This window comes from Kogia breviceps, chromosome 2 (assembly GCF_026419965.1).
Source record: "Kogia breviceps isolate mKogBre1 chromosome 2, mKogBre1 haplotype 1, whole genome shotgun sequence".
Taxonomy (NCBI): domain Eukaryota; kingdom Metazoa; phylum Chordata; class Mammalia; order Artiodactyla; family Physeteridae; genus Kogia; species Kogia breviceps.
In genome coordinates, this window is record NC_081311.1 from 47605067 (window position 1) to 47630805 (window position 25739).

A 25739-nucleotide genomic window follows, 5' to 3' on the forward strand; every position below is an offset into this window, starting at 1 on the left:
TCCTCTTCCTGCCAGGGAACATTGTCTCTTTGTAGGTGCAAGCGTGACTTTCCATGGCTCAGTAAAGCTCTGTGGTATTTTCCTTTACATAGTGGCTTCTAGTTCTGGAGAGGAGTATACTCCTAGATGCTGGCTGTGCCGGTAGTGTTGGTGTTGCTTTCAGGATGTCGGGATTGTTTTCAATCTATCACCTTTTGAGTTGTTGAGAATTTGAGATCCAGAGGAATTGAGTTGGTGAGACTGAGCAGGGGTTGGGGGGATATAGGGAGAAGTGTTTTGGAGGAAGTGTCTTCAAATCCTAAGACATCCTGGAGCAGAGAGAGACGGCAAGCTGGAAGATGTGCCAGAGTGATTGTGTGTGGAGTGAGGTTTGTGCAGGTGGAGAAGCAGGAGGGGACTCCCGAGTTGTGGGGTGAGAACCAGCCTGCCTTGGGGCTAGAGGGACCTGAGGGATAGAAAGAAGGCAGCTCCCTTAGGCAGGCAGGCCCCTGTCAGCTCATCCAAATACTGTCCATTTATTTATTCATTAATCTGACAGTTATCTCTAGAATGCTTGTTAACGTGTCAATGTATTCCAGATGCTAGGCATATAGAGGGGGAAATGAATGACGTCTCTCTCCTCATGGAGCTGATATTTAGGAAGAAGCAGATGAATGCAGGGAAGTTGTTATGCATATACATGCACATGTTATGGGGTCTGAGGGTGATGGATGCTAGGTGGCTCTGATAGGTGCTGTTTCAGCAGAGATTGCAGTGACAGAGTGAGCTATGCGGCCCCTAGGGGAGGACACTCCTGGCAGAAGGTAGGGCAAATGCAAAGCCCAGAGGCAGGAGCATCCTGGTGTGTTTGAGTCCCTGGAGCTGAGCGAGGGTGAGCAGAGATGGGGGAGACTTGAGGAGGCGCCTGGAGACCCAGGCCACGGAGCTCCAAGAGCCCTAATGAGGCAGCAGTGGCGACTCTGGAGTAGTGGCGGGGGGAGGCAAGATTTCAGGTCACCTGCTGCTGCCACAGTTCAACGTAGGCCCACTTTGATGTTGGGTGATGATAGTACATGTGTGAGCATGTGTGTGGTTAAGTGAATGTGGTCTGAATTTGTATGTGTGTGTGTATATGTTTCTGTGTGTTTAAATGTGTGTGTTGATGTATGTTTGAGTGTATGTGTGCCTGAGTGATTATGTGTATGTCGGTATGGGTATACATGTGTTCACATGTGTGTAAGTGTCTATGTGTGTGTGTTTAGGTGTTTGTGTCTATTTGTGTGTACACGTGTTTATATGTGTGTGTGTCTGTGCTTTATGTCTGAGTCCCTGACAATACACAAAGCAGGAAAGGTCCCGACAGGGAATGAAATCCTGGTGGGGAGCCTCTCTTGGCATCCTGGTTGAGTCTCTGTCCTTGCCATGGGTCACAGAACAGACCAGTGTCACTGATGAGGTCACAGAATAAAGCCAGGAGCCTAGTGATCATGGATGCCTAGAGACCACTCGGCCTGGGGCCAGCGGAGGGCTTCAGCACTGCCTGAGCCAACTCTCACCCAACAGCTGGAGCTCTGAGTCCCTGGGCACTGGTGTCATCATGAAGCGTCACTTCACGGACCATAGGGGAGAACAGTCACCAACGGACGGGACCACCCTCAGCCTGGCCAGCCCAGGGTCCATGGAGGAGAGCGTGGAAGTGCACTGGTCAGGGAGGTCGAAAGAAGGGGTGTGGCTGATGTGTCCCTGAGAGGGTGGTCCTGGAAGGGAAGGGGAGGGGAGGGCTCCAGATTTCCCGTCGGTGCTGTCACCAAAGTGCAGTGTTGACCATAAAAATGGACATGGGTCTGACTGAGGCCACTGTTGTGAGCACATGAGGTGATTTCAGAAGGTATGAGGATGAAATCCTAAAATGTTAGTCATATATTTTAATGTGCTTTGAAAAACACCAGAACTGACATGTCAGTTCTGTGATTTCAGCAGTGATGTAAAAAATTCCTTTATAATAAACGGATTAAAGTTAATCTAGAATATCAATTTGAAGTGACCGTGGGCAACACCTAAGGGTAACACCAGCTCTTGGGACTGAGTGACAGGCACCAGCTCTGGCTCTATCAATCCTTTCAATGCTCTGTGCCTCAGTTTCTTAATTTTTCAAAAAGCATAACAATGGAATTTCTTAGGTTTTTTAAAAAAATATTAAATGAGTTAAAATGTGGCAAGCACTTAGCACTTATATGGTGACGCGATCCAATGAATGTTCAAGGAAAGGGTGAGATGCCCCTGGGGGAAGACGAGACATGTTACAAATGCCAGGGGGAAGGTTGGGCCGAGTGGCCTGGCCAAAGCACTTCCCATGTCTGGCTTTCTAAACTGGCTTTATTGAGCTGTGATTTAAATACACAAACCTCACCGGTTTTGTGTACAATTTGAAGAATTCTGACATGTACACATATGTTTAACCAACACAAAGATCATGATGCAGAATATTTTCATCACCCTCTAAAAGTTCTTAGTGACCTTTTTGCAGTCAGTTCCCCTGCTGCCCTTAGCTTCCGGTAACCTCTGTTCTGTTCTCTCTCCCTATAGTTTTGCCTTTTCTAGAATGTCATCTAAATGGAATCAAATACTCTATGACCTTTTAACCCTGAGTTCTTTCATTTAGCAGAATGCATTAGAGACTCATCCTTGTTTTGCATGTAACAGTAGTTTATTCCTTCTTATCAACAAAGAGGATTGCCCTGTGTGGGTAGGTGTCTCACAGTCTGTATTCAGCAGTTGATGGCCTTTTCGGGTTTAGTCAAGGCCTTGGATATTACATTGGTACATTATTTGATCCCCGTCATCACATCCATAACTTTAAGATATATCTGTTTATACATTTGATCCTTATCCTCGCCCCAAGAGAAAGGCATTTCATCCCCACTTTATGGGGACACAGACACAGGGAGGAGAAAGTACCTGCCCAGGGGCTCCTGGAGCCTGCGTCCTTTCAGAGACCTGAGGTGGGTTGTGGCATGGATGCCTCAGCACTGATGAAAATGTCCTTCCACCTCCCAGGGACCTCTAAGAGAAAGGAGCCGTCTCCACGCCCTGGCCTGGCCGTTCCCCACAAGGAGGACATCTGCTTCTCTGGCAAGGGTCGGGGCATGCTGGGCTGGAACAGCTGGCCATCGTCCCGGTCCTCCTCCGAGAACCAGTCTTGCTTTTCCAGCACGTGTGGCGGCGAGGACACTGCCTGCCTGGCAAAGCATGTGCGCCTTCTACACCCATGTGAAGACTGTGCAGGGTGTGGCCGTGGCCTGGGAGACTGACTGTGGCTTTGAGCCGGTCAGTCGGCAGCCACACATCCATGAAGCAGAGTTCATCAAGAGGCAGAGGTGGAAAGGCTCCTCCTTTGAGATGGCTTCCAACACCGACCTGCGCTGGGAACTGGAAGCCGGCAAGAACAACACCTGCCCAGAGCCGGACGACACGGAGCTGCTGGTGCCCCTGGAGTGCTGCCTGCGGGAGCTGCGGGCCACCCAGACTGGCTGGTCACCACCAACCACGGGCTGCGGTGTGTGGCCTGCTGCCGGATCTTCCCCACGATGGAGGTGCTGCTGGAGCACGCCCAGTATGGCATCCAAGAGGGCTTCAGCTGCCAGATCTTTTACGAGGAGTTGCTGGAGAGAAAGTGAGCCCGGGGCCAAGGGCAGGTGCAAGAGCCAGAGGAGGAGGGACAGAGCACTTCGGACAGTAGTGAAAGTCCAAGACCCCATGTCAATAGCTTCCGTCACAGTCAGAGAAGCAATGAGCTGGAGGTGATGTGCCCTGCCCTGTGCTCACCTCCCGCACGGCAGCTGCTCCTTTCCCGGCCATCAGGACCACAGCCACGGAGGCAGGGAGAGAGGATGAGGGCCGGGGAAGGAAGCGTGCCGAGATGGGAGGGCCGTGAGAAGGGACGGGGAACGCACCCTCCAAAGGGCACAACGTTTCAACTAGAGTCCCTTTCAAAACCCGAATCAAGTGTTTCTGATGGTGGGTGCAAGACCTGAAGCCCGCAAGCGTGTGGCCAAGGCAATTCTTCTTTTTTCTGGTGGGTCTAGCGGGTCGTGACTCACAGGAGAGCCAACTGCAAATGAAGCATCAGTCCTATTTTTTTCATCGTTAGGAACTCATCATAGGCCCTAGTTCTATGTCTTATTTTAATGGGATTAAACTTGAATAACTCAAAGTTTAAGGCAATGACTAATTGAGTGAATCATGTTATTGGATTGGACCCACCCGAAATTGCCATTTCTGCAGGTTGGTTACACACTGGCACGGACATCCCGAGACAGCAGGTTCCCAGAGGTAGAGATGGGGGCTGGGTAAGTCCTGCTGACCCATGAGTTCAGATATGTCAACTCTGTTTTAAAATGTTGCTACAAAATTTTTCTTTGCCCTTACACGGGGCTGCATTCATGCAAGAAAATACATGGATGGTCCACTGTGTGTTAGGCATGCTGATGAGACATGGACTCCAGTCGTGCAGTGAGAGGCAGATAGGACAGACAATTGCAAGCCAAGGGGATGAATCACCTAAAGGAGGTTTGGGGAGCCCAGCAGAGGGCCCCCAGACTCATGCTGGTTGTTGAGGAAGGAAAACGTTCCAAAGAGGTTGATGTTCAAAAAGGCTGGCAGGACAGGTAGCATTAGTGAGACCAGGAGTTTTCTTCAGAGTCATTAAAACTAAGAAAGATTGTTTCTAGGAGCTGGTGAGCCATGTTAAAAGTGAGAGTGAGTGGAAGTGAGCTGAGGGTAAAATGTTTCCTTTCAAATGGCACATGGAGGTTGCTGATGAGAGCGGTGCCAGGGACTGAGGGTGGCAGAGGCCAGGTGGGCATGGGCCAGTAGCGGACACACAAAAAACCACTGGACACAAACATTAGACAGCTCTGCTGGCAAGCTTGTCTAAAAAGGAAAGCAATGATGGCTTAGCTGGACAAAAAGGCAAAAAGACAAAAAGGCAAAGATGGGGAGAGAGCAAGTTTATATGTAGTGGGAACGATCCGAACGAGAGAGGGAGGCTGAGAATGCAAGAAAAATGGGGAAAGAAGAGCCAACTAAGAGGAGGCTGGATCCTGACCAGGTACGGAGAAACCAGCCCCTGACGAGAGAGACTTCATGCTCTCTGTCGTAGGCAGGTGGGCAATTAGGTCAAGTAGGGCTTGGGAGCCAAAAGGATGGAACTTGAATTTTTTCCCCTAAAAACTGCAAGGAGCTCCTGAGGAATTTTAAGCAAATCAGGTTGGCCTTTGTGAAAGATCTCTGTGGTGAGTAGGGTCAAGAATGGATGAGAGGGTTTCCCTGGTGGTGCAGTGGTTGAGAGGCCACCTGCCGATGCGGGGGACGCGGGTTCGTGCCCCGGTCCGGGAGGATCCCACATGCCGCGGAGCGGCTGGGCCCATGAGCCATGGCCGCTGAGCCTGCGCGTCCGGAGCCTGTGCTCCGCAACGAGAGAGGCCATGGCAGTGAGAGGCCCGCATACCACACACACACACACACACACACACACACACACAAAATAAGAAAAAAAAAAGAATGGATGAGAGAGCATCACTGGTGACAGGAGCACAGTTGAAAGCTGTAGGCAGGGTGAGTTCAAAGAGATTTAGGAGATGCAAATCACAGGTTTGGGCTAGTGTTTGATGAGGGTGTTGAGAGGAAGTTGTCCACAACAACTTCCAAGGTTTTTTGTTATTTTTTGTTTTTTTTTGTTTTTACCTGAGTGGTTGGTGAATGTGGGTTCCATTTTGGAGCACCAAAGGACAAGATTTGCTGGGATGCCCATGAGCTCACTTTTGAATAAGCTCAGTTTATGATAGAGACCTTTGGAAGGGAGCTAGTTAGAAGGATCTGGGGCTTTGAAGAGTGTTAAACGGGATGGAGATAGATTTGTGGTCACCTATGTATGTGTGGTTACCATGGCCCTTTCCGTGGCCTTGTGTTAGATGCATTCTCTGTACCAGTCCCAGTGCAGCAGAAGCTATGGGATCATTTTGGAATGGATGTCAACCATGGGGTTGATATTGCAGCACCATTTGCAAGATGCAGCAGAGTCACAGACTTTCTCAATTCACTGTGAATAGGGCTGGAGGACCTTCAGGAAGAAAAAAAAGGATAGGACAACGGTCCAAACTTTGTCAAGCTCTTCTGAGAAGAGCTATGTGGTGTTGGAGGGAGCTCAGTAGGCAGGTAGAATCCAAGGACTATCTAAGGGGAGAGGAGGCAGCTGAACCAGAAATAGTGAGCACTGGTGAGGAGGAGAACATTTCTATTTAGAAATCAGTTGCAGAGGGAACAAAATGAGGCATGGCATCTAAGCTCTGGAATTTCAGCCCTTAAAAGACAAGTGTATTTATGTGTTAAACATGGATATTCTAAGGGCCAAGCATTGTTCTAAACACATTATGAATAATAAGTCATCTAATGCTTTCCACAAACCAATGAGGTGGGTCCTAGGATTAGTCCTGTTTTATAGGTGAGTAAGCTAAGACCTTGTCAAGGTCATAGAGCTGATGTACAGCAGAATCAGGCTTCACACCCAGGCAGCCTGGTTCCAGAGCCTACACTCTAACCATCACACGAAGAAGCAAAATTTTAACATAAAGACAGATGCAAGATATTCAGAAAAGCAAACATGTCAACTCCACAGGTTGTACTTTCTTTAGATTAAGTAGTAGCAGCTGGAGACGGGGGGAAATATGATGGGCATTAAGGACAAATGAAAGATGACAAGAGACTTGGGGAAACAAATTTTTAATGTAGAGGATAACGTCAGCTGACATGGATGGAGGAAGGAGGGGATAAAATTGTTCTTCAGATAGTGACTTATTTTTAAAACATATCTCAAACTCAGCTGAGGTAAGTATTCATTCATGGTTTAAACTCATCACTTTGTAGAGACCTGGGACCTCCACCAAATAAGACAAGGATCAGGGTGAGTAAGGGGAACCTTTCCAGAGGATCCAGGGACCTCAAACATTTTAGATCTTGAACCACTTTACACCCTTTATTTTCCCAAACTACAGAAAGAGATGGAACTTATTTTATGAATTTTGCAGAAATGTGACAACAAAGCCTGACAAAGATGGCACTAAAAGAGTAAACAATATATTGATCTCACTTATAAACACAAAATGATATCTAATCAAATTTATGGAGTGTGAAAAGAACAATTCACCATGACTTGAGTTTGGGTCATCTCATGACTGTAAAGACAGAAATTGTTAAATCTAAGAATACTTCATATTGAAAGAAGGATCTTATGATAGTCTTAGTAGATAATTAAAAAGAAAAATATTCAAAAATAACCCCATACATTTATGGTCAATTGTTTTTCACCTACGGTGCCCAGATAATTCAACGGGGGAAAGAATAATCTTTTCAGCAAATAGGCTGGGACAACTGGATATCTATGCAAAAGAATGAAGCTGGCTTTCTACCTCACATCACATATACAAATTAAAATAAAAAAGATCTAAATGTAAGAGTTAAAACTATAAAACTCTTAGAGGAAAACAGAGGTGTAAATCGTCATGACCTTGGATTAGGCAATGATTTTTCTTAGATATGACACCAAAAGCACAAGCAAACAAAAATTATATAAATTGGACTTCGTCAAAATGAAAAACTTTTGTGTTCAGAGGGTACTATTAAGAAAGTGGAAAACAATCCACAAAATGAGAGAAATAGTTGCACATCACATATCTGATAAAAGTCTGGTATCCAAAATATATAAAGAACTCTTATAACTCAACAATAAAAAACAAGTATCCCAATTTAAAAATGGGCTAAAGATTTGAAAAATATTTCTTCAAAGGAGATATACAAATGACTAATAAGCATATGAAAATATACTCAATATCATTTGTCTTTGGGGAAATGCAAATCAAAACTACATGAGAGGGCTTCCCTGGTGTCGCAGTGGTTGAGAGTCTGCCTGCCGATGCAGGGGATATGGGTTCGTGTCCCGGTCCGGGAAGATCCCACATGCTGCAGAGCGGCTGGGCCAGTGAGCCATGGCCGCTGAGCCTGCGCTCTGCAACAGGAGAGGCCACAACAGTGAGAGGCCCGCGTACCGCAAACAAAACAAAACAAAACAAAAAACAACTACATAAGAAACCCACCAGGATGGCTATAATAAAAAAGGACATAATAAGAAGAGTTGGTGAGGATGTGGAGAAATTGGAACCCTCAGACAATGCTGGTAGGAATGTAAAATGGTGCAGCCACTTTAGAAAACATTCTGGCAGTTCCTTAAAAAGTTAAAAATAGAGTTACTATACAGCTCAGCAATTCTGATAATTGAAAACAAATGTCCACACAAATACTTGTACATGAATATTCATAACAACATTATTTCTAATACAAAAAAGTGAAAACAACCTACATGTCCATCAAGTGATGAATGGATAAACAAAATTATTCAGCCATAAAAAGAATTCAGTACTGATCTATGCTATAACGTGAATGAACCTTGAAAATATTATTCTAAGTGAAAGAAGCCAGACACAAAAGGCTACAAAATGCATTATTCTATTTATATGAAATTTCCAAACAGGCAAATTTATAGAAACAGAAAGCAGATTGATGGTTGCTTGGGATTCAGCGAAAGGAGAGGAGCGAGAAGTGACTGCTAATGGATATGGGGTTTCTTCTTGGGGCGATGAAAGCATTCTGAAATTAGATAGCAGTGGTGATTACACACTTTGTGAATAGCCTGTAAACCACTGAATCACATGCTTTAAAAAGCTGAATTTTATGGTATGCAAATTATATCACAATTAAAAATGTAGTAAATACAACAATTCCTATATTATTTTTAGAACTAAGAACAGAAATTTTCTTCAGATGATATATTTATCTTTTTTTTACCATCTTTATTGTAGTATGATTGTTTACAATGGTGTGTTAGTTTCTGCTTTACAACAAAGAGAATCAGTTATTAGAGTATTCATCTTAAACCAAGTAGCAAAAAATCTACAAGTGTTCCCATTGAAATCAGGTAAAATATGTCATCTATTACAATTTTTATTTAACATTGTTCCGGAGGTTACAACCAATTCAATAAAACATGAAACAGAAATGTTGTATATAATGGACAGAAAATTCTGTTCATTTTTTAGAAAAAGACAATATACTTACCTTGGAAACTCAAATGAATTTCCAAAAAAAGAGGTATTCGAAGGATTGAGACAAAATATATATCGGAAGATTTCCTATGTACTAAATGTGACTGATTAGGAAATAACATGGAAAATATTCCATTCACTAAATACACAGATATTCTTGGAAATATTGCAAGTGCAATGAAACATCAGAGTGATTATCTCCAGTTGATAATTGTTGACAAATTTTGGTTTTCCTGTAACATGCATTATTCTTTGTTTTCCATTTGAGGAAGTATGGCTTTTATAATAAAAAGGCAATAAAACATTTAATCAGACATTACCTGAGGTTAGAAGTGACATTGGGGGCCTTCCGTGTCCATATTTGTGGTCTATAGACCACATTCTGAGAAGCCCAGCTCTTGACATCTTAATCCTTGGCTCTTCTGAATCAAATTAGCTTTGATTTTAAGAGCACTTTATAATGAATGAGGACTCAGCCAACTCAAGAGAGTTAAATTGCCAAGCTCTTTTTGTGGTGTGTCCTCATTTCTTATAAAGGTTGAAAGCTGTGAGTGAGAGGGAGATCTCAAGGGAAAACTGTGATGGGAGCTCAACAGCAAGAAAGGGTAAAAGATAGTGAAACTGGGAAGAAAACATGATCATGAAAACGGGGCTTTGCAGGGAGAAGAAGAGGAAGGCACTGCAGCAGGATGAAGGAAATTGGAGAAGGAAGACAGAAGGGGAAAGAGAGAAATGGCAGATGTTAAGGAGGATACAACGACAGGGGAACGTGACATCACAAAGGCGGTCCAGGTGTGAGGCTTCGGTGGGGGAAGATGAGGGGCCATCAAAGATGTCAGAGTCCTGACTGACCTTTCCATGGGAGTCTCTGAGGTGCTCAGCTACGGACGCTGTCATGGGCTGAATTGTGTCCCCCGCCCCACATTTAAAGGTTGAAGTCCTAACCCCTAGTACCTCAGAATGTGACCTTATTTGGAGATAAGGTCTTTAAAGAAGTAAGTAAAGTAAAAATAATTATTTTTTATTAAAGTAAAATAATTATTAGGCTGGGCTCTAATCCAAAATGACTGATGTCTTTATAAGAAGAGGAGATTAGGACACAGACACACACAGAAGAAAGACCACAAAATGAAGGCACAGGGAGAAGACAGCCATCTGCAAACCAAGGAGTGAGGCCTCACAAGACACTAACCCTGCAGACGTCTTGATCTTGAACTTGTCCTCCAGAGCTGGGAGATAATACATGTCTGTTGTTTAAGCTCCCCAGTCTGCAGTGTCTTGTTATAGCAGCCCTAACAAATGAATACAGATGCTGAAGGTCAAGAGCCAGAGGCAGGCAGGCGGCAGCCAGGAAGGCTTGAGGAGGTCCCTGTTTCTGGTGGGGAGGCTTCTGGGTCTCAGGCCCTCAGGAGAGCGAGCACACAGTGAGTGCTTAATCAGTGTTTTGTCGATTTATATGCCCAGAATGGCATGACTGAATTTGGGACCAAGAGGCTGGCTTTTGGCAAATACGGAGTGGGATGACTGGCCCTGAGCACTCAGAGTGCTTTGGGCTCCCATCAGAGGGGATCTGGTATGTGTGTGTGTGCGTGGTGGCATGTAGGTTGGTTAAGAGAGTACAGTATGTTCCCTTCCATTCTCTTCTAAGTCTCTACTGCTTCCCCTGTCAGTGAGACTGACTGGAAGGGCCCACCTAGAAATGAGCTGGGCCAGGGGTGATGAGGACCATGATGTGCTGAGCTGTAGGCAAGACGGAACAAGAGTTCACAAAAACGGTTCATGAAAATGCCATGTCTCGAGCTCAAAGCATGGCGCCAGGAGCCAGACCCTGTGTGTACGTGTAAGCGTGTGTGTGTGCATTTGTGTGTGGGGGGGGTGTGTGTACGTGTGTGCATGTGGTACGTGCTGCTCTGCACTGGGCTGTGCTGTGCCTGGCTGGGGTGGAGTACAGGGACCTGGAGAGAAGGTCCATGAATGATGCTCTAACACCTGAGGGCTTGTTGTTGTTTTTTGTTTTGTTTTGTTTTTTAAATAAATTTATTTATTATTTATTTATTTTTGGCTGTGTTGGGTCTTCATTGCTGCACGCGGGCTTTCTCTAGTTGTGGCGAGCGGGGGCTACTCTTCGTTGCGCTGCGTGGGCTTTTCATTGCGGTGGCTTCTTTTGCTGCGGAGCACGGGCTCTTGGCGCACAGGCTTCAGTAGCTGTGGCTCACAGGCTCTAGAGCGCAGGCTCAGTAGTTGTGGGGCACGGGCTTAGTTGCTCCTCGGCATGTGGGATCTTCCTGGACTAGGGCTCGAACCTGTGTCCCCTGCATTGGCAGGCAGATTCTTAACCACTGCGCCACCAGGGGAGACACAGCTGAGGGCTTGTTGATGCTCTGCTGTGGGACTTCCTGCAGCCCCTCCCAGGGCACACCCAGGAACTGCAGTGTGAGGTACCATCAATCTTAGGAGAAGAGAGTGAGAATTCCCTATAGCAGTATTTTGCAAACTTGAATACTATCCTTTCAAAGGCCAAGAACAGGCCCGGTTGACTTAGTTATTGCTGCTAACACAATGACTTAAACAACACAAATATTCAAGTTTATAGTTCCTTGATAACTATAAAAATAAAACAAATTTACACATTAAATACAAACACAATTACAACAGCAAGAAAACTCAAACTAACAACATTAGTTTTATGTCACTGCTGAGCTTGGTGTTTGCAAAAACAAGCTGCTTCCTAAATGAATATGGGACTGAATACAAGGTGGATTCTTCTGGGGCTGATGGCTTCTCACTGCAGCATGCTAAGATGGAGCAATCTCCCAGTGTGGACAGTATGTAAAGCTATACCATCGGAGATCATCCCATTGCCAACGTACATGCAGGAAAGACACAGAGATGATTGATGGCCGGTGTCTTGTATTAGGTATCAGAGAGTCCAGCAGGGACATTTACGATGCTGTGTGTAGAGATTTGTATAGGAAACCGTGGGGGCTCTGAAGAGGGGACCTAACTCAGACTTTGGGGGCGTGGAAGGCTTCCTGGAAGAGGTGATACCCCTTCAAGCAGAGCCTTGAAAGGATAGAAACCCAGCACCCCCCTGAAGGGGCAACTAGCCCAAACATCCCAAACTGAGCTAGGACTGGGGTTCTGCATTTCCAGAATAAAGGCTATCACTATAAAGAAGGAAAACAGGGTATGTTTTGCCCTCTAGAGAGCTCTCCCTTTGTCCTCATGATCTTCTTTTCAGGCAATTAACAGTTCAGCAATTTCATCATCAGAGAGCCATTCATTGACTTAAGCCTTGTCCTTCTCTATTTTGATTACAATACCCTTGGAAAGCTCACACACTAAGCCAATATCAGCCTTTTACATGAATTATTTCATCAGTTAGCTAGAGGTTCAGAGAAAGTCCCTGAGGGGATGGGAACGGAGTTAGGGCAGGGCTGTGGAGGAGAACTGGGACCAGATCTTGGAGCTCACCTGTGGAGGGGTGGGTGCCAGGAAGAGGGAAATGTACCCTGAAGATGTCTTATACCTCTCATCTGTCTGTGTGTGGAGTGGGGTGCATATGTGTGTGCCCTCAGGGGAGTAAAAGGGTAGGTAGAGTGGGATGTCTTCTCACGCACCTCTGAAGGAGTTTCCTCTAGATGCTGCACAAAGCACTAGCTTCTTGCATCTTGTCCTCATCCAGACAGGAAGGCTGGGAGGAGCAAACTGGCCTGCCCGAGATAGAGGCTGGCTGAGCTACCATCCAGGCTTCCCTTTTGACTATCCCTGGCTCTATTTGGGCCAGTGTTTTGGAGGAGGCTGAGCAGTCCTGACTCTGATTTTACTGGCCTGGGGGGAGCTGAGAGCTGGACTCAGCACTCCTCTGCAGAGGCAGAGAGGAAAGCCAGGCTGGCCATGAGAGACTCTGCTGAAAGATGCCTAGTCCAAGAACAGCATGGTGACCTGGAGCTGTTGGAAGACCATCAACAGCCAGTTTGTTTTTGGACATGACTCTGAATCTTGTGCACCCTCTTCTCACAAACCCCCAGAAGCCCTCGGTTGCCCCAGTGACTGCGTCAGTGACTTCCCATCAGTCTCTCTGTTTCTAAAGTGGGCATGATTGGCATTTTGCGTGGACTGTTATTTCCCATGCAGGACTGCCCACTGCAATGTAGGGCATTCATGTCATGGCCCCTGCCTCTGCATGACAGTTGTGCATCCACCCCTCAAATCATTGTGACAATCAAAAATGTCCCACACATTTCCAAAGACCCCCTAGGGGGTCCAAGCTGCCTATTGAAGGTTGTCTCTCCAAGGACAGCCTCTGCCGACCTCTAGCACTGACCTTTCCTTGTTTGATTAACCCAAAGTAATAAGTACCCACAGGGCACAGGGGATGGAGCAGGGAGACCAGGATGGGTTCATCCATGCGGGGATGATGGGGTGCTGAGGGGGTGGGTGCTGGCATGAAAGCTGCTCCCAGCTCCAGATCTCTGTGGCCCAATAAAGGCTGCTATTTAGGAACATCTGAAATGCGCGAGAGGAGAGAAATATCTTCTTCCAGACTCCCAGGCTATGTTTTTCAAAATCCCAGGCTAGGGTGAGTGAATGAAGAATTTTCTTGGTTCTCTTGTTGCCTTTGTTTTGGGATCAGCTGTCCCTCTCCTTGATAGCTGACCTTGGTGACTGAGTCTCTATTCTTCTGGCTCCCTACCCCCATCTCTGTTTGTCAGCTGCCTTCATCAGCTCCCTCTTTGGCTGCCTTCTTCTTCCCTCCTCCTCCTCCTCCCTTCTTCCCTGCTGTTATGGGCTGAATTGTATCTCTCCCAGAATTCACATGCTGAAGTCCTAAATCCAGCACCTCAGACAGTGACAGTATTTGGAGATAGGGACTTTAAGGAGGTAATTAAATTAAAATGAGGACATTAGGGTGGGGCCCTAATCTGATATGACTGGTGTCCTCATAAGAAGAGAAGATTAGGACACAGACACACAAAGAAGAAAGACCAGGTAAAGACGCAGGGAGAAGATGGCCATCCACAAGCCAAGGAGAGAAGCCTCAGAGGAAACCAAACCTGCTGACACCTTGATCTCAAGCTTCTAGCCTCTAAAACGGTGAGAACAATACATTTCTGTGGTTTAAGCCCCCCAGTTTGTGGCACTTTGTTATGGTAGCCCAAGAAACAGATTCCTTTCTTTCTCCTTCACCCCTGAGATATATATTGATGGCCCACCATGCACTGGCACTGTGCAGGAATGGGTTTTCTAGGGCTCAGTACTCAGCCTTTCTCTTGTCTCAGATCCTGGACAATGACACTTGTTTTCAAGGCATCTCACATTGGCTTGAGGATGAGACAATTATCTTTCCTTTTTCTCTACCCTCACTGTGAGTTATAGACTCTGAAATTCAACATTTCTCTTGGATTATTGTCAATAGCATTGGAGATATTAGACTCAAAGTAGCCCCTGCCTCCAAACCTAGTGGTGCCTCCTCTGTGATGCCTGGGGGACCCTTGCGACATCTCCCCTCCTTCACTGATGGCACCCACCATCATTGGGATGAAGTACAATCTCCTGGATCTGCCATCTGGGGTGTTGCTAGGGCTTTGTTCCTGCCTGTCCCTCCATCCACATCTCACTCGCCAGACTCAATTGGTCTTTTAGGCCCCCAGAAGCCACCTGCAGGACTTGAAAGTCTTGTGTCCTTTAGCCTCTGTGCTTTGGCACATGTACCCTTGCCTGGAACAGTCCCTCACCTGCTGCTGGTGGGACTCTCCCAGCATCCTTTAATTTTCAGTTCAAGGGCTGCTTTCATGGTAGATGTTGCCAGCAGGACTAGGAAGAGGAAACAGGCATGGGCTCTGTTGTGCTCAGTGATATAGATGACCTGTCCAGTTCCTAATCCCATCCTCTTTCCAGTCCCTTCCATCTGGAGACTTCTAGAATCTGGGGGCCATTTCTTTCTGCATCCAGCCTGCAGAGCCTGACAACCAAGCTCACAATCACTGCTAAGGTCATGGAATGACCCAAACTTATATACTATAGCTTGGTTTGGAGAAGCTATTTCTATCTAGATGTACTGTCAGCCTCATAGCTTCATATTTCCTTACCTTTAGGGAAAATCCAGTGCACTCCACACCCCTTCCCTAGTTGTGCATGGGAAAGATGCTGCAGGTTTAATGGAGTTCCACCATTGCTGGTTGATGGCTTCTCCTTCTGATTGGATGGATGCATCCTCTGTAACCATGATCTCTTCTTTCCTATCCTCCCTCCATCAGTCACAGCTGAAACCCTTTCTGTCCGAAGTGTATTCTTTGTTCACTCCCTATTGGTGATAATTCAAGCATGCGACTAAGTGCTTTTGGCTCCAAAATGCCTGTGAGCATTAAGGAGGAGGAGATCTTAAAAATTACTTGTATAAATCCAGACTGAAAAAGCAACACAGAAACCCACCGTACACCTTAGAAGCAGGTGTTTACTTTTCTTTGGTGCTTTTAGTTTAGGAATATACTTGCTATACACAAAATCAAGCTGATTAAAAAACCACGCCCTCTTCCTTCATCTCAGACCAGGTTTTAGCAAACAACTGAATAATGGAAGAGGAAAAGGAGACCTCCACTCCCCAGCCTGCCATGTGACTGCAGAACACATTTATTTTGAGGAATTTGGATTTCTAAGATTCTTTCGGTGGTGACCGATAGAATCAGGATTAGTTGGGTAGGGCCTCCGCATAGCTTAGTGTCCACCGGGACCTGGATCAACTTCAGAACAGTCTGAATGCTCGTCCAGAAACCCCAGACAGGGGGATTTTTTAGAAGAGATAACTTTAAAAAATAATTGGATTGTATTATTCTTCTAATTCAGAACATAGACCTGATGGAGCCAGGGGTTGGACAAATAAGTTGGTGGAGGATTTTCAAATTGTCCTAAGGCTGTAAGCGAGTGTGCAGGCAGCAGGGTGAAGGTAAATATCTGGAAGGCCTTTGCTATTGTAGTCCAGAACAACTGAAATACTGCATCTCATCTGGGTCATTGGCTGTGTCTGACCTGGAGACTAGGTGTGTTTCCCTGTTCCCAGGTCATGCAACAAAGGTCTTATCAAGATGGTCTGGTAGATTATTTGGGAAGCTGAAAAGTATTGAGAGAGCACACAGCTGAAAAGAGAACAACAAACAAAGAGAACAATCGCAGAACTGCAAGAAAAGCACTTTCCAGCCTCTACATCTCCAGCACAGCATCAATTCTGGCAAAGAGAAAGCGAGGCAAAGGGTGGGCATTTAAGTCTAATGCTGAGTGGAATATCTGCTCAATTCTGCGAGGAGAGAACGATATTTAGTAATGATACAATGGGGGACTTCCCTGGCCGTCCAGTGGTTAAGACTTCACCTTCCAAAGCAAGGGGTGTGGGTTCAATCCCAGGTCGGGGAGCTAAGATCCCACGGGCGCCTCCTGTGGCCAAAAAACCAAAACAAAAAACAGAAGCAATATTGTAACAAATTCCATAAAGACTAAAAAAATGGTCCACATCAAAAAAAAAAAAACCCAAAAAACCACAACCTTAAAAAAAGTGATACAATGACCAAAGCAAAAATTGGCTCCTTTAAATGTGACTGACCTGTGTAAAGGGCCCTTTCTACTGTCCACCAATGGGGAGTAAATAGCAAGCACAAAGGTTGAGGTGGGAGGTCATGGAGGACACCAAACAGTCCTGCCGCTTCCTTAGCGCCCTGCCCAGGTGCAGTCATGCTGACATGCCATTTTACATGTGTCACCTTCAACTGGACAATGAGGTTCAGAGAGGTTATGTTGCCCAAGGACCCACAAGTGGTAGCCAGGGTGGGATGCTGGTTGACTTTCAGAACCAGCGCTCCTCCTCTGGCATGCTCTCCCCTGTCTCACCAAGAGCTGTCTTCCATAGTCAGAATCCAAGTTCCCTCTCCAGATACTCTGTGGCCCAAGAGCCCTGGACAGGTCTCCAGTCCTCTTTGAGCCTGAGCTTACTAACCCATAACTTGGAGCCTGGGACCTCACAGGGGTGTGAGGCTTAGTTGCTCACACATGCAAAGTGGTTTCCAAGCTCTGGTCTGGAAGTCTCCCAGAAATGTGTGCATTCCTGGGCTGTAGTATCCAGCTCGATATCCGTTCTTGCCCCTCACTTCTTGTCCTCGGCATCAGACCCAGCAGCCTTGCAGCCAGTTCCCCGTTGGCTCCCCAGTTCCATCACCCACCTGGTGGCGAGAGATGGGGCTGCTCCCTCCAGTCAGACTGTCTGGACAGTCAGCCCAGTCCCTGCAGGGCCCTGCTCCTTGTGAGGGTCCCCAGCTAGAAGAGCCCTAGGGAGACCCTGGACCCCAGGGAGTACCTGGCATTTGAAGAGATCACAAGGGCTGTACACCCACTGGCCTGGGCTGCAGGGTGGACGTCTCCTCTGGGACGTGCCCTGGGGCTGAGCACCAGTGGGCAGCACCACCTCTGTCTCCATGCCTTCCCCACCCCCATTCACTGCTTTTAGTGAGGAGAGGGTGCCATGTTCTCTTCCTCTTCCAGGGACCCCAGTCCCAATTATGGCCCACCTTTTCTGGAACCTCACGAAGTCCTCCCCTGAGAGACACGCACAAAACATACCAAATATACACTTTCTTTGCTGTAGAGATGCTGGATTAGCACATCAGTCAGGCTCAGGTCCCAAATTTAGAAGCATGGTGAAAAGACCATTGGCTCAGAGTGATCTGGGCTGAATGGCCTTGTCATCACATCCTGGCAAGGATCAGCCCTTTCATCTCTCTGCCTCTGCTTCCTTATCTGTAGTAATAAGAGTAAAGGTAGGTGACATTCACAGGCCAGGGGCCAGGTGCAGTGCCTTAACGGAAATGTCTTACTTGATCTTCTTCAACACCCAATGAGGGACATGCCAATTTTCCCATTGTACAGGTGGAGGAAACTGAGGCACATGGAGATTGAAAAGCTGTCCCAGGTTCTCACAGGGTCGGGATTTAGTGACATGGTGCAAAGTATCTAGCCCAGGTCTGTGGCTGAGGGCACCCTAAGCAGCCATCATTGTTTATAGTGTCCACACACTCTGAACTTATCTGTGTGGACCGTCTCAATTTTCCAAGCGTCCCCGTCCTTGATACCCTCCCACCCGCATCCAAATTCAGCTGCTCCTTGGCTCCCAAAGGTCTCTGTGGAGCGACTGCAGGAGTTTCCCTGGGTAGCAGGTTAGCCTTAGGTCAGGGAAGCCCCAGCATTTGGGAGTCGCCCCCCACCCTCTGCCCAACCTCCAAGACACCCTCCCCTTAGCAATAACTGGCCTGTAATGCAAAGTGACCTCCAATGTCATTGCATCTAGTTTGTCCTGTGTCTGAGCCACCACCTCCCAGAACCTCAGTTTTCGCATCTGTGAAATGGGGGTGGTGAAATGAGCCGCCCACAGATCACAGAGAGGATCGCCGGCGGCGGCTCGCGACTCCGCCCTGCGCTCTTCGGGGCGTCCAGAAGCCCTGGCCCGGCGGGGACAGGCGGCCCGAGGGGCGGGGGCGGGGGCGGGGGCCGGGGCCGAGCCGGGGGCGGGCGCGGGGCGGGCTGCGCGGCGGCGGGGTCGGTGCGGGGGGGCGTGTGGGGGTTGGTTGTGGTGGCGGGCAGGCGGCGGCGCTGCTCCCGCGTCACAGCGCCGGGCGCGGCGGGGAGATGCGGCTCCTGGCGCTGGCGGCGGCCGTGCTGCTGGCGCGGGCTCCGGCCCCGGGTAAGCGCGTTGGGACCGGGTGCCTCGGGGACCCCTCGGGTGGGGCGAGGGCGGCCGGCGCCGGGGAGCCCGGGGCTCGGGGTTGGGCCTGGCCGGGAGGCCCTGCCGCCTCTGGGCTGTCCCCTCCCGGTCCCCGTCGGCGTCCGTGGGCCCGGGTCTGGTTGTCCAGGCGGCGGAGCACAGCGGCGCCTCCCAAGGGTCGGGGATGCTGCGCCCCTTCCTCGCTCCCCGCCCGGCTGGGACCCCAGCTCTCCGTGGAGACCCTCCGCAGCCCTGTTCCCTTCCAGGGGCCAGGCCTCCAAGTGGAAGATGCGAGCAGAACCGTGCGAGCCCTAGTTTTGGTTTGTTTTCTGTTTTCTTCCCAACAGGCAGCACCGACAGCTGTTGGCAGGTTAGTGTGGGCAGCAACTTCCCTTTAACTCTCTTCGGAGAGTTCCTCGGAGGACCCGGTCCGAGGGGGCCGGATTTGCGCCGCGGGCGGTTGGGGTCTTGAGGACTTGTTCGCGGGCGTTTCATGATGACCAGGCCTGGGGAGATAGGGGATCCGCGGCTGCCTGGAGCCGCGGGCCCTTTACCCTTTTCCAAACCACCGTGCTTTAGGGGCAGCCCCTACCCGCATTCCTAACTTTCATTTGGGGTTTCTGCTCCCACTTCTAATTTGCCGAAGAATTTTCTCTCTTTATTTCTCAAGGCTGAAAGGGCTGTGCTGGCTAGAATAATAGTAATACTAAATATATCGATGGCACTCACATTTCCTGGGTGTCCATTGGGAGCTACAGTTATCTCATATAATCATGACATTGCCTCAAAGTAATAATGACGAGAGTAAATATATATATCCAAGTGCTTTGCAAACATTAACTCAGTTAAGCTTGCCTCTGAGGGAGGTGCTATTACCCCCATTTTATAGATGAGGAAACTGAGGCCAGGTCCATGAGTTGACTTGCTTTAAGTCACAAGGCTTATACGTGATGGAGCTGGGATTTGAATGCAGGAGGCCTGGCTAGGCTGTGTTGCTGGTGTTTTGTAAGTAAGGGGGCTGATGCATAGAGTTAAGTAATTTTCCAAGGGTGGCCCAGCTACCAAATGGTGGAGCTGGCATTTGAGCCAGCATAGATCAGAGTTTTAGTGGGGAGGAACTTGGATCACAGTGGGAAGAAATTTACCCATTATCCCCTGGCTACCAGTGCAGTGGAGTTTCCAGTGAACTTGAAATCGGCCCCGTGGAAAATGTTCCTTTCACAGTTCTCACTGTCTTGGTTGACAGTTACTGGAGGTTTGACTGAGATGATTGGACCAGGGCAACTCTAGTGGCCAGCAGCCAGTGAGATACAGGAGGCACAGGGATCTTTGTCCCCTGTGTTCCACGACCACCTTCTTAATTGCAGGTGCTGTCAGAGAGGGTGTCCCCAGAGAGGGGCTTTTTGGGGGTCAAAGACATTCTCATGTTTCCAGGAGACCTCAGGAGCCTAGAGAGCTGGAATTAGAGAACCGTTAGAGTCCACCCTGGCTGTGCCTAAGGCTGTGTAATGATGACAGCCCCTGCTAGTGCAGCACTCACCGTGTGCCTGTCTCTCTTCTAAATTTTTCACCCACAATCCCTCGTCATGATCCCCCTCAAGAGAGAGCCTGGCAGAACCACTTTATACATAAGTCTGGACTCTTAACTGGTGCACTTTTCTACCTCTCCATTGTGGGGAGAAGCGGGACCTTAGGGGTTACCTAGTCCCACCTATCATTTTACAGAAAAGCAAAGCGAGGGGCAAATATTTACTAAAAGCCGTGCTGTGGTCCAGATTGGTGAGTGAGTGTTGTCTCTGATGCCAGAGGGCCTAGGTGCTAATTCCAGCTCTGCCATGTTCTGTGTGAGCTTGAGTAAGTGGCTTAGCCTCTCTGGGCCTCAGCCCTCTTGTCTAAAAATGGGGATAAACATACTATGAGGATAAATTGAGAAAATACATCTACAGTGCTTAGAACAGTACTTGGTCTAGAGGTCACACCCAGCAAATGTTAGCGTTCATCTTTGGTCAAGGCCATGTGTTTGTTCTGGGTGAGAGCTATTTTAAGGTGACCGCCTTAATATGAACACATTACCTACCCTATAGACTGGGTCTCTGCTTGGTGCATACTGGCTTCTAGTGCCATGGGTTTTTAAGTAATACAATTGTATTTCTTTCAGAGATTTATTTGTCATGAATTCAGACTGTACTTTTAATAAGAATGAGATTTGCACTGCCGACTGGAACACACAATTTGCCAGGAGCTCCTGGCTCCCTGAAAGGATGGGGGGCAGTCTGTTCAGGACAGAGAAGAAGTGTGGAGCACAGAGCCACTAGTGCATCTCTAGCTAGGTCGGAACACAGGGGCCCCAGCCTTGCCACCTCTGTCCCAGGCGAGGCAGGTGCCTTGTTTTTGTTAGAAGTTCTATACTCCCCTGCACCTGTAAGTTGCTATTTCTCACTTCATGATGAGTGTGAGAGGAAGAGAGAGAGTGACAGAGGAAGAGGGGGAGGTTGCGTACTACGTGAGTTGGTTGTGTACTGTTGGGCTACACTGATGTCCTTTTAGGCTGTTTTCTGAGCTTTAGTCCTTTTCACAACATTATCCAAATGGGAACAAGAGGATTAGACCCCATAAATCTTATCCACAGGCACTTAATGTTCACTTACAGGCAGAACCAGCTACATAATTTGTGGGATCCAGTGCAAAATGGAAATGTGGGGCCCCTCATTTAAAAATTGTTAAGCTTTTAAGACAGCAACAGCAGAGGTTAAATCAAGTGGGGGCCCTCCAAGCATAGGGCCGTATGTGACTGCAGATCATACCCACAAGAAGCCCATCCTGCTTACAGGTCACTGTGCATGTCACTTTCTGTTATCTCCACCTGTTGCATCCTCAGGGAGTGCAAATTTTATCGATATTTTCAAGGTGCTTTCTTGTTGGAGCCTTATACCCACCACACAAGGCATCATCTTCCTATTTTTGAGTTGAGGAAACTGAGGCTCTGAGGACCTCACTCCTAATAGAACCAGGGTTCTAGCCCGGCTTTGTTGGATTCCAACCCCTGGCTCTCTGCCTAGCCCCGCTACACCACTGGGAAGGCTCTGGGCCTTGAGCATCCTAGCGCCCAGCCCACGGCGGGGCGGGCACACCCACCTGCCAAGTCATGGAGCATGTGCTTGTTGAAGGATTATGGTTCTCTGCAGCAGGAATCCCAACCCTCTGTTTTGGGTCAGTCTCTTTCCTGCCCATGTTGTCATATTCCTCCTTTAAGAACTGGTCTTGGGGGCCCTGATTGAGGTGCAACGGCCCCTCCTGAGGTCAGTCTGCAAACACAGGTGGCTGCCTGGGCAACGGTGTGGTGCACTTCACTGGAGGACACTGATCTTTCTATTTCCATCCTGCACCCTGTTCCTCCTGCCTCAGGGCCTTTGCATAGGTAGAATCATCTTCCAGGAAGATCATTTCTTCACTGCTGCCCTGAATTTATGTCATGAATTCTACCTCAGCCTTCAGCTCACGGTCACCTCTCCAGGGTCACTTTCCTCCCTGACAAGCAGAGATCAGAATCTCACCCTGATTTTTTTTTTTTTTTAATAAATTTATTTATTTATTTTTTGCTGCATTGGGTCTTTGTTGCTGCACACGGGCTTTCTCTAGTTGCGGCCAGCAGGGGCTACTCTTCGTTGTGGTGTGCAGGCTTCTCATTGCAGCGGCTTCTCTTGTTGTGGAGCGTGGGCTCTAGGCATGTGGGTTCAGTAGTTGTGGCACGCGGGCTCAGTAGTTGTGGCTTGTGGGCTCTAGAGCACAGGCTCAGTAGTTGTGGCACACAGGCTTAGTTGCTCCGTGACATGTGGGATCTTCCCGGACCAGGGCTCTAACCCGTGTTCCCTGCATCGGCAGGCGGATTCTTAACCACTGCTCCACCGGGGAAGTCTCTCACCCTGATTTTCATAAGCCCCGCACCTTTTCTCTGTAGCATGTGTTGGTGTTGGTAGTCACATTCTCCTGTGTCTTTTTCCTGATGACCAGTGCCTAGCCCACTGCACTCTCAGCTCTGCGAGGTTAGGGATGTGTCTTCTTCTCACAGTGTCTGGCACATGGCATTTCTCAGCAACTATTTGTTGAGTGATTAAGTGAACAAAGCATAAGCTGGGGTGTAAGCTGGAGGAAGTGGAGCACTGAATGTCAGGGTGGCCAAGGGATGGGGGCGGGGGATCTACCTCCCACCTCATTTCCCTGCAATGCAGGGTCAGAAAGCAAGAAATTAAATTCTCCAGCCTAGAATGACTTCGATGCTTCACCCTCCTTGGCTAGGAGAGGGGAGACTCTGCCCTGCCCTGGGCTACTCCCTTACCTTATCTGGTGTCAGAGGGTCTAGTGACACCCCACCTCCCCTGTCTTGTACTTTGCTTGGCCCATGTTTGCTTGCCTTGCCCCTCTGCCCTGCAAGGTGTGGAGACCCAGAAGGGAAAGGCCTGAACCCCCCCGGCCCCGGCCCCTCACTCTAGTCAGCCTGCCTCCACTGCCTGCCTCTTGGCCCCTCTGCAGCCTGATGAGTGCCATGGGGCAGAAGCTGTGTGATGCTCTCTCCTAGTATTTAAACATCCAGCTCAGCTAACATTGGACAAGCACTGGGTCCTCTATCTGCATTTTCTCCCCTCCCTCAAGCAATGCCACTTCTCACAGCTGCGTGCCTGAGAGCTGAGCTGTGTTCCCTGGGCTTAAGGTAGTCATTTCCAGTGCCAAGGGGAGGGCATTAGCTGGGGCACCAGCTTTCTGAGAAAGGTCATTGCAGGCACAGGGATCCACACAACCCGAGAGCCTGTGTCTTCTAGCAAAGCTTAATGCCGCCGAGGAGCCCGTGAGCATCATCGTTTCAGTCCCACCCCCATAAGCTCTCATGGAAAGTGGGTGTAAATATTCGGGCTGGTGGTAGGACTAGGCCTGAAATGAACCTTCCTGAGAGCAAGGTTGTATTGGTTCGCTATGGCTGCTATCTCAAAGTGCCACAGACAGGGGGCTTCAACAATAGAATTTTGTTTCTCCCAATTCTGGAGGCCAGAAGTCTGAGGTCAAGGTGTCTGCAGGGTTGGTGTCTTCTGAGGTCTCATTACTTGGCCTATAGATGGCTGTCTTCTCCCTGTGTCTTCACATGGTCTTTCCTCTGTCTGTGTCTGCGTCCTAATCTCCCCTCATTATAAGGACACCAGTCATGTTGGATTGGGGTACACCCTGTGGGCCTCATTTTAACTTAGTCATCTCTCTAAAGGCTTTCTCTCCAATACAGTCCCATTCAGAGGTCCTGGGGATTCGGGCTTCAGTATAGGAATTTGCAGGGGACGCCGTTCAGCCCGTAACAAGGGTCTTGCACGTCAGTGGGAGAAATGTGCCTGGGCCATTTGTAAGAGAGTATGGGGCTAACTGAAGGCAGAGAGGCACACTGGTAAAGAAAGAACGAGTGTTCCTCTGGGGAAGATAGTTCAGTCGCTTCCCTTTCCTGGGAACTGCTGACTCGGCCTGAGCTGCAGAAGAGGAAGAGTTACTAGTTTGCCTCTAGGATGGAATCTGGCCTCTCATGGGGACTGGAGCACTTGGCACATTCTCCTGGTTTCAGTCACTATAAATAATCCCTCCTTCATGCAGCATTAATAGGAGGAGACTAGGGTGTGGGGTCCTGGCTGTGCTCTCATCCCATCCATATTGTTTCAATTTCCTGCCTTCTTCAGCTCTCCTTGCCTCCAGTGGGGAGCCCTCGGGGGCCGGCACAGTGGGACTTCGGTTCTGGAAGCCAGCTGCTCCATCTCTGCTGCTCTCGGCCTGCCGAACCCCCGGGCAGCTAGTGGAGAGGGGTCAGCCTGGTGTTCCCGGCTGTGTGGCCACTCACCAGGGAACTCCAGCTGTGGGACCCGTGTGAACTTCAGCCTGGATCCTGGCATTCGGGGAAAATGCTTTTGGGCTAATTTAACATGGTGTGTGGGCAGGGTGGGGGCCGGGTGAGTGAGGTGCAGGGACATGGTAAGGGCAGTTCCTCCTCTTTTTGTCCTGCGTGAGTGACTTGCGTGGACAGTGAGATTGTTACTCGGGAGCGTGTGCCTTCCCCAATTGGTTACCTGTTGATCTGCATTCCCCGAGTATCTCCCTGGGCGGCTTTGTCCTTTGTCACTGTAGACCTAGAAGACCTCGTTCTTGTCCACAAAGAGCTGAGTCCAGCCAAGCATCAGCCTTTTTCTTCTGAATTCACTTCCATCTTTTTTTTTTTTTTTTTATGGTGACAAAAGACTATCACAGTGCAGTGAGCTGAATAATGACCCTCAAAGATGTCTGCGTCCTTATCCCTGGAACTATGAATGTCACCTTATATGGCAAAAAGGTGCTTCATGGGAGTGATTAAGTTAAGGATGTTGGAGTATCCTGGAGTGTCCTGGTGGCCTGGCTTTTAAGAGATGAGAAAGAAAATGAAATGAAATTAACCCTCAAGTCATATCTCTCAAGGTGTTTAGTAAATCAATAGCGGAAACCATACATAAGGATGAGCTTATTGCCTGGGTTTTTACAATGAAGGATACTTTGCAGGTCACACTCCCTGCCAATAACCACCACCCCAACACACAACAGGGCCTCACCTTGTTGACTCACAGCCTCTTCACAGTAGAAGGTCCAAATCTTTGCTCTCTTTTTCATCCTTCCTCCTTGCTTACCTGCAGCACTGACCAGAGTTCATAGCTTTGGGTGACTCTGCCATCAGGGCCCAAGTCCGTTCATGTGACCAGAAGGCGGTGATTGGGGGCCATTTGTAATTTGGGATGACTTTGGGGGCACCTGCTCAAGCACTGGAGTGGGCAGGGAATGGTGCTTCCTGGAGTCGTGTGCTGGGCAGC

At 48.4% G+C, this 25739-nt stretch overlaps 2 protein-coding genes across 2 annotated transcripts in view; both read left to right on the forward strand.

The window, feature by feature from the left end:
- Nucleotides 1-1524: 1524 nt before the first annotated feature.
- Nucleotides 1525-4332, forward strand: FAM170B (family with sequence similarity 170 member B). Its single transcript, XM_059052828.2, is given in 5 exon segments — nucleotides 1525-1705; nucleotides 3057-3215; nucleotides 3217-3496; nucleotides 3499-3779; nucleotides 4264-4332. Coding segments are annotated over 5 exon segments (918 nt in total). The 5' UTR covers nucleotides 1525-1576.
- Nucleotides 4333-18709: 14377 nt separating this feature from the next.
- VSTM4 (V-set and transmembrane domain containing 4) overlaps nucleotides 18710-25739 on the forward strand; it is an 86539-nt gene continuing 79509 nt past the window's right edge. The window contains exon 1 of the mRNA XM_059051528.2: nucleotides 18710-18858. Coding sequence (XP_058907511.1) covers nucleotides 18804-18858 — 55 coding nt within the window. The 5' untranslated portion in view covers nucleotides 18710-18803. The remainder of the gene's footprint in view (nucleotides 18859-25739) is intronic.